Below are 9,679 nucleotides of genomic sequence, written 5' to 3' on the forward strand. Positions count from 1 at the left end.
TCATTGGTGACAGTTTTGGTGCCCTTTGTGTCCAAAAATGAAACGTATTCTCCCCGTGCGAAGAACGGATATTCTGCTAGTCTGTAATAACTAACGGAAGTTTCATTTAATATATTTCTCGCTGCTCAAATTTACTCACTTGTGCGGTATATGTGTGTAAAGTAGAATTAAAACCTGTTCCTCTAAGTATTTTTCCGTTAGCGAAATACATTGTATATACACTAGGACGTCGATAATCCTAACGTCAAAAATCCGAACGCGGTCCCTAGAAGGTTTTTACATTTTATCTTAACGCTAGCGATAAACAAACAATAGCGTGTCCATCGACGTTATGTGAAGTCAGTGTTTTTACAAAAGTTCATTTATATGTAATTGTTTCTCATGTATTTTTATTTTTATTTTTTCTTAGGCCTATAAGTTTTATGTGTGACTTAGAGTACAAGCAAGTTCTTCAGAAACATTAAATGTAAGTAGCCTTACTTACGGTATTGTAATTACTGTATGTACTGAATAACCACTGTATCGATAGAAGAACATACCGTACAATATATGTAAGCCTAAAAGACATTTTCTTGCTCATTTTTGAAAATCCGATCAATTTGAAAAAACGAATACCTGTGGTCCCAATTAGTTCGGATTTTCCACTTCCCACTGTATATGTTGCAGACATGTTACAGCAAGTAAGATCACTAGCATCAGGCCAATAAATAGTTTTTAAACTACATTTTCCTGTTTTTGCCAATATTTCCGAACAAATGATTTTTTCTAATGGTTTCAAAATTTCCGGAATTTTACATAGAACAAGGAAGATATCTCTATGAAATATATGTTTGATTTAATATATTAACTAAAATGATTCTGTGATTAACAAGAATGATGATTCTGATCATACCCAAATTTTCCGTTTTTTCCCCAGCTCGGGAAAACAGTAAAAAAAACTGTTTTTTACCCCACAATTTCCGTTTTCATCACAGGCCTTCACAACACTAGTCTGAACACACAGTGCACCGAACACTCCTAACGATGGCGAATGTTAACACCACGACATCGGCAACTATAACTGAAATGAACACGTGACCATCACCACTAGACCTTGGCACAATGGCAGAGCATTGCATTGTCTGATGAATCCCGATATCTTCTTCATCATGACGATGTGAGGGTGTGAATCCGTCGTGTTCAAAGGGAACAGCTCCCTGACATCTGTACTGCGGGACGGAGACAAACTGGCTGCGGCTTAATTATTATATAGGGAACATTCAGTTGAGCATCCATGTGTCCAGTGGAGCTCGAGCAAAGCACCATGACGGCCGAGATGTCGCACGCTGCTTGCAGCCTACGTACACCCCCTTCATGACGGCCATGTTTTCCATCGGTAGTGGGATTTTTCGACAAAATAATGCACCATGTCACAAGGCCAGGAGTGTGATGGAGTGGTTCGAGGACCACAGGAGCGAGTTCCAAGTGATGTACTGGCCCACAAACTCTCCGGATCTGAACCCAATCGATCACATCTGGGATGTGATTGAACGTAACGTGAGGGTGCATCACCCCCTCCCTGGAATTTACGGAAATTAGATGACCTGTGTGTGCATATGTGGTGCCAACTCTCTCCAGCGACCCACCGAGGAACATTGCGACCATGCCAAGACGCGTTGCCGTTGTTATTCGTGCTAAAAGTTGGACATACTAACAATTAGGTAGGTAGTCATAACGGTCTTCCTGATGTGTGTGTGTATATTTTAACTCGTATATTTTGTCTTGACTAGAATTTCGAGACGTCTCTACTCGAATTCGAGTCGAGTCGAGACACGAGTCGAGACAACATTTTCTCGAGACGAGTCGAGACAGGCTTAAATCTCGACTAGACTCGACTCGAGCGCATCCCTAAATTCCACCCCATCGTGGATCGAGCCCTGTTGGTAGGTAGTTGCCTTACCGACTCGGCCGTCACAGTGAGGTTCTAATTTTGTCGAGGAAGTACATGTTCACTTTCGCACAAATGAAGCATTAATGGGTTGTACAGAGAAGTTACGTACGGATGCAGCCACAAGAGAAAGCGGGAATAGGTTCCTGCCCAAGAAAAGTTATCCTGACTCACAGTGACCTTCCTTCCATCGTCTGTTATAGTGTTTATTAAATTTGTTCTACTTACAGCAATCAATGATGTTTGTAATAGAAAGATGAATGATTTTAAAAAAATAAAAAATAAAACTTTCCCAGCACATTAAAATAATAAAAACAATTAAATCACCGCTTTGCTACTCTCACTTGCCTAATTGAGTGTACACAGCTGCGAGTTTATTATTATACTTTTACATAATAGCATTTAAGTTTAATCTTATTTTACTTTTCTAAATTTATTTATTTTTAAATCATTTATATCCATATAAACGCGATGTCAAAGAAATAGTCCCTTCACACGCAGGTCACAACTCGCATGCTTTCCAAACAGAAGCACAATCCTGGGGAAATGGAATCTTTCCCCATCTTCATACTCTCCTGACTTTTCACCATCTGATTTCACCTCTTCCCAAGCATGATATCATTTTTGAAAGAAAAGTGTCTCCAAGACAGTGAAACGATGATCTCTAGGATCAAGTTATGGTTGCTGGAACATTCAGCAGACTTCCACAAACAAGGTTTCTACAAGTGAATAAAGCAATGGAAAAAATATGCGGAGATTGGAGGTTCTTATATAGAGAGTGTCCGTATCAAACTTCGTTCATCTCTCAATGGCAAGTGGGTCAGCCGAAATCTTTAATGAACACTCCTTGTACTATGTGTATATATATTTAAGTTGAAATGATACGAGTTATCCAGTACATACGTATAAATGAAATTATTCGTGGTACCGGTACTTCTTCTCACACTCTTATTTTACAATTAAAAATTATTGTTGGAATTCCAAATTTGGTTCAGTTATCTTTCGCCAATACAGTTGAAAATAGTCAAACAAAAAAATCAAGAAAAAAAATATATGGATGTAACGAACATTTTATTCAGTTATACATTTCAAAATTCTATCCTAAGTATAATAGATATTCCAGATGTGCCATTTCGTAACCAAACTGCTAACGTGGGTGATATTGTGTTCGAAGCTCAGTAGGGAAACTTGCCTCGGGTATAAAAATTCGAGTAGTTATAACGTGCCAGCTTGAAACAGTAAGCTCCAGTTCAATTTCAGTTTGATATAGCATTGATGTTGAAATGAGACCTTAAACTAAACCCATTAGTCACTATTTCAGGAAATATGCATGCATCAGAAGTTAATCGAGGACCACAAGTACGGTGCTAAATCTATTAGTAAACAGTGATAAGATGAAAAACAAGTGTGATTAGAAGTTTTGTATTGTAATTTTGTTAAAAGCTCTAGACAATGGTACAAACTCCGGGAAGTGCGTAAATAAAATAATGTAATAAATTTGCTCAAAAATATTTAAAAATATTGTAATCATAACAGACTAGTTGATAGCTAGTATATCAAATTTAGTATTTATTCCTGAATCAACAATGCTTGACCTCTAGAATTCTGTGTATTCAGAAAACTCTGATAGCACGTGCAATATTAGAAAGTTTCAGAATCGTTGGCGAAAACAGAGAGAGAAAAAGAAAAGAAAACAGGAACAAACAACTCAGAAAGTGAGAGAAGGTAATATAAATTGGTCAGTTAATTAATAGGTCATTAGGCACAGCGTGGTTAAACATAAGTGCTTAGAGTATCCATTGCCTCTAGTTATAATTAAAGTAGCAAGGAAGACTCTTGTTTGTGGGTGCTGCTAATTGCTTGGACTCGCTTCAAGTTATTGACCGAAAACAATCAAACGTTACAGAAGGACTTCATTGGGAGAACGTAAGTTATATACTTTCCTGACTGATTAGTATATATAATGAGATAAATAAAGGAATAAATGTACTATATTTATTTACTCTCATTTTCCCCCCTCTTGAACTTCTATTTCTGATAACGGCCTATGATTTCAGTCCTATTTTCGGTTGTTCTAAATATACTTGAAAACTTCTATGGAGTCCAATACTGAAAGTTAAAAATTCTTCGATCTCATTTCCAACAACATTTTGATAACGTTGTTTTATTGTAATACTAGCAAATGATCCAATATGTTACTATGTGCAATATTTTTCTTTTTCTTTTCTTTTCTTTTTCCCCTTTTTTTTTTTTTTTTTTTGGTACTTTCGTCTAGAATTCTTGTTAATTCGAAGTCTCGCACGAAATTAGGACATTGTATATGTTAGGGTAGTATTTAATGTATTTGGTTTTAATCAGAATATACCAGACAAAGTGTTAGTTTGCGGAAAGAATAATTGAAGAACGTAACTAGGGTCATGTTTATGACGGATAAAACTGTTGTGAGTGAAATTAGTCAGATGTGGCTGAAGTTATTATATGTTTGTTGTGAGCCATAAGTGGCTGAGTATATGGAAATAGTGTTTAGTTCTAAGGTTTTTTGTAAGGCTGTTATAGAGTGGCTAAAGTGAAGAGTCTTTTAAAGAATAAAATACAAAAGGAGTAGATTATCTGAAATGTTGACATTCATGAAACTTAGTTACTGAGTGGATTGCATGCATGTAACCAGAAGTTCTTAGGTATATTAAAGATTGTGAAACCGAGAGGAATACTACGTTTATTAATAATTTAAAGCAATTAACTAAAAACCCTTCAACCCTGACTAAAGCAATTAACTAAAGACCCTACTAAAGAACTAACAGTATATACGTATTTTAATGAATCAACTTTTTTGTTGTTGTTTTTTTTTTATATTATTATTTCTTCCTAGGTCAAGTATCAAAAAACTCAGAAAAACCTGTTCAGTTATTTTACATAATCACCCAAATATATGTTTAGTTATTTTACATGAACACCCAAGAGACATTGCGTAGCGCAGACGCTAACGCTCTCGTGTTTACTGCGAGCAGTGACGGGCTTGATTCCTGGTAGGGACACTTGATCGAAAATATATAGCAGCTTTTTCTGACCAGCTATCCTGAGTGAGGTATTCCTAGCTTAACCTAATTCACACCAGGCAATTGCCTGGATGGTACCTAGCATAATGATTCCAGACCACTTCCTTCTTTTCCCATTTGTTTCTTCCGCACCATTTCCCCGGGCACTGTGTTCACCGAGGTACGTCATCCATCGTTGATGACGGGCCAACATGGCGATAGGTGCCGAAAGCTTAGAAATCTAATCCTCATTCTAATGAATGCTCTCAACATGTCTTTAGTTATTTTACATGAACGCTCAAACACGTGTTTAATTGTTTTAAAATGAATCTAAATGGCAAATTTCATTTTTCTAAACTTAAAGCATTTCAAGATAAGGGAGTAGGAATCATCATCATCCCATATTTTCCGCTACCCAGAGTTGTAAACACATCAGATAGCAGGGTTGGCAACAATCAGGCGGCGACTGTAGCCTCAGGTTGTTTATAGCAGTGTTTTAGAATAAGCTTCAGTACTATGTGAGGAGCAATAGAACGATACTGCACAGTGAGTTGAGCAGACGGCGATAGTGTAAAATGTGTGACTCACTGACTTCGAAAGATTTCAAATTGTTGACAGTCGGTTATGAGCGTGACGAAAGTGGTAAGTGGTTTCGCTCGCAATTCTAACGTTTCAATAAGAATCACAACAAGTTTTTACTTATTATTTAAAGGAAATTATTATATATGATTTTTTTTTATGACGATGCGATGTACAAGGTGCCGAGTAATCACTTCTAGTGTACGCACCAGTGTTTTCAAAGTCTGAAATACGTGTTCGGCGTTTCGATGGTGAAGAGTTTCCTGAGTTAATCATGCTTTTCTACCCAATCAAATTAATCACGACAGTGAGAATGAAGGTATGAAAATGGAAGGAGTGTAGATACACGCATGCACACGTAAGTTGCTGTTTGCGCACGGATATTAAAAATGAAGGGAAACAAGGGAGTAATACTGTCTTTTGCAAGGACTGATCACTACCAGTGATCCTTTTTTTATTATTATTATTATTCCATTGACATATGAAATGTTTGCAATTTGAAGGAATTTATTGGGTCCATTTCTCCATAAACAACTTGTATCGCCAAGACATTTTGTGCATTATGTGATATTTTTATCTACCTACATAATATAAAATATATATACACACACATTATACGTATATATATATATATATATATATATATATATATATTAACAAAAGAAACGCTGACCAAAGCTTAAAACCCACTTTATTTTAAATTATAATTTGTAACGGTTTCGGATATCTAACATATCCTTCTTCAGACACTATCGACAATAAATGAAAATACAAACATGTATATAGTCATTGTTATGGCAAAGTTTAAATTCTTTACCAGTCACATATATAGTCATTCCTTATGGATAGCATAAACAAGAAGAAAATTTAAAAAATGGGCCTTTATAAGAACCAAAAATGGAGAAACGTGATTAGTTGGAAAGTGAACAACAAGACTTACGGGATTGGCTGAAGGCCTCAGCAAATAGAAGAAAAAAGAAAAAAAAGTATAACAATGACTATATATATATGTCTGTTAAAAGAATTTAAACTTTTTCACAACAATGACTATATATATGACTGATAAAGAATTTAAACTTTGTCATAACAATTACTATATATATGTCTGTATTTTTATTATTGTCGATAGTGTCTGAAGAAGGATATGTTAGATATCCGAAACCGTTACAAATTATAATTTAAAATAAGGTGGGTTTTAAGCTTTGGTCAGTGTTTCTTTTGTTAAAATAATCAATCCAAACCCATGGATAGTCTTACTATATATATATATATATATATATATATATATATATATATATATATATATATATATATATATGTGTGTGTGTGTGTGTGTGTGTGTGTGTGTAGCGTTAGTTATTTTTAATATGTTAATTATTAATATGTAACCTGAAATTCAGAACTTTTATTCATTAGTTAAATAATTACTATAATTTGAAACATATGCAGTAGCGAAACTATATTTTCGATTTTAAATACAGACATTAAATATATTCTTCACCTCCATTGATCAATATTGAGAAACTCGCAAAGAAGGCTCCTTCTGAATTTCAGTTATATTTTACAAAATATTTTTAACGTAAAAGAATCGAAGTTAAAAACTATTTGTGTGTCATACAGAACAAAATTATTACAAAAGTTTACAATTATTACTGGAAATTAATGCTGTTACCTATTTCAAACATTTAAAAAAAAATATAGTTCCTAATGTATCGAAATTTAATTTGCTATCGTTAGTAGCAAACTATGTAAATAGTTGAAATTTCCATTACTGTTCTCCAAGTGGACCTACATACAACAAAAGGTGGTTATGTCATGTTTAACAGAAAGTGCAAAATAATCCTCTTAAAAACAGCTCTTATTTGTAAAAGAGTACATAATGATCGCTTTTGGTTATTGGAATGGTCTGTCCAAGAAGCATGATAAAAATTCAGTGTAGCGTAACAACAAACTATGCTTCTCTTATATGTTAAAAAAGGAAAAAAGGAAGAAGCTTTGTAAGGTGAATGTAGGAAGCGCCTAATTCTACTTCTGGCCGGGCGCTATAATCTCTAGCTACGGCTCTGGTAGTGAAAAATGAGCTTAGTCAATGGACTGGTATATTTACGAAGCCCCGTTACAACTCGCATAATTCTTCAACTAATATTTAATAAACGCAATAAATAATATTAGTATTGAAACAAATTTCCGATTCTTGTTGTGTGCATTCCTTTATGTTTCATACAGTGGAAAATTTTATTGTTCATTATTCATTGCCTTTGTATTATTGACAGCTACTAGGATCTAGAAGAAAAACGTAGTAGTAAAATCCTGGTTAATAGACGTGCTAAATGACGTTTAGTGTCAGTTAAGTTGTCATAGAAACAGACATTTCTCACGCACATATGTTTTTACACTGCGTCCAAATTGAGTGAAATATTTAAGATCAGTGTGAAAAATGGCAGTATCGCAACAAACTCTTCTTGCAAAGCTAACATGTCGAATGTGAAATAATAACAATATAATTAATCTAAAAATACACATTTGACATGTTTGTTCATCTTCATTTTCCACTTGTAACTTCATTGGGGTGTACAAGAACGCTTGCAACCACCCAGTAGCAACATTCCCCCAGTTTTTGGAGGGGAAAACGTCAAATATCATATTACACGATTTGTTGCTGCAAAGCAAATCCCAACCGGCGAGATTCCTACATATTATGGCAAAGGAAATGAGTTCACAGCATCCAGCATCACAGCATCCACAATACTCACCGGATTGATCTGCTGCTGGCATTGGTTTACAAAACTCATGAAATTTAAACAGATGTAACACCATTTAAAGATCACTGTAGAGGAAATTTTAAGTACAGTAAAAATGTTTGGAGCAAGTTCCAATCACTGAATTACTTTGTTTTTTGTATTTTAAAGTTTCTTTCAGTATCGAGGACAGTTATACTATTTACAAGGGAAAAACACAACTCAAGGTTTTTATTCAAAGCAAACACCATCAACTTCAGATCGATATCGAATGCGTAACAACACGCATTAGTATCGTGTTGCAATTAACATATTACGCCAAATGATCCTTTTAGATCCTAAGGCTTAGTTCTAAACCTTATAAGATACTGCATAAATAGTGAGTATATATATCATTTCTATTATTACAATGTTTTTATTAGATGACTTAAGTATGTATTTGTTTGATAGAATCGAATCTCGGAACTTAGGTTACGAACATTGATACTAATTGCAGTTCAGAAATATTGTACGGATTTGTAAAACCAAAGACAATACAATATTTTGACACAATTTTCACTCTTGCTTATCGTTTCACAGTAAAATTATTTGCTATTTATTTCTCAAAATAATACGAATGCCCGAGTGATATACTAACCTGCTACACAATTTAACTTTGTTGAGATGTATAACTTGTAGGATATGATGCTTTAAGAGATCTTCCTAAAGTTAGGTGCTATAAAGTTTTTATCGATATTATGAAAGTGATCCATAATAATCAGAAGTTCCCATGTTTCATTCAATGTGCTTATCATGTATTAAAACGCATGTAAATATTAAATCGCACCCAATGTTTTTAGTCTGACCTATTTCTTTCATTGAACCCTACCAAAAATATCTATTCTGGCGTATTTTATAAAATCATGTTTCTTAATCTGTTTAAGAGTTATATTTCTTGTTCTTTATAGAAATTCAGAAAAACATTCTGGAAATCTAGGAGAGCTTCAAGTAATCTATAGAAGTACAGCATCACGCTATTTCTACAATTCAATAGACTGAATATCTTCTATTTGTTAATCTTTGGTATATTTTATGCATTATTGAAAATTTTTGTCTATATGTAATATATGCAAATAAAAACTACTTCCACTTACCTATATTTTGTAGCTTGTCCGCCAAATATTTTGGACTAAGTGTTGGTCTGTAGGATCGAAATGTTGAATTTTTAACATTATTTGCTACTGAAGCGCTACAAGTAAGTTTCAGCTCTTTGTGCATGCCCAGAAAGTGATGGTCCTTGGCCTCAAATCGTATGTTTGACATCACAGATGAGAGTCCATCTACGTCTTTGATTAGTGGAAAATGTCTCACGCTTCCTACTTCTGCCTGCAAATTAAATAAGTCTTCATGTTATTAAGAAA

The 9,679-nt window shown here is 34.4% G+C and overlaps 1 protein-coding gene across 1 annotated transcript in view; it reads right to left on the bottom strand.

Moving 5' to 3' along the window:
* Nucleotides 1-9,679, bottom strand: part of LOC145668418 (uncharacterized) — a 268,390-nt gene that overhangs the window by 46,953 nt on the left and 211,758 nt on the right. Inside the window, exon 5 of the mRNA XM_081736231.1 lies at nt 9,413-9,644. Within this exon, the coding sequence (XP_081592357.1) occupies nt 9,413-9,644 (232 nt within the window). The remainder of the gene's footprint in view (nt 1-9,412; nt 9,645-9,679) is intronic.

Source organism: Thermobia domestica, chromosome 13 (assembly GCF_964235325.1).
Source record: "Thermobia domestica chromosome 13, izTheDome1.hap1.1, whole genome shotgun sequence".
Lineage (NCBI taxonomy): Eukaryota > Metazoa > Arthropoda > Insecta > Zygentoma > Lepismatidae > Thermobia > Thermobia domestica.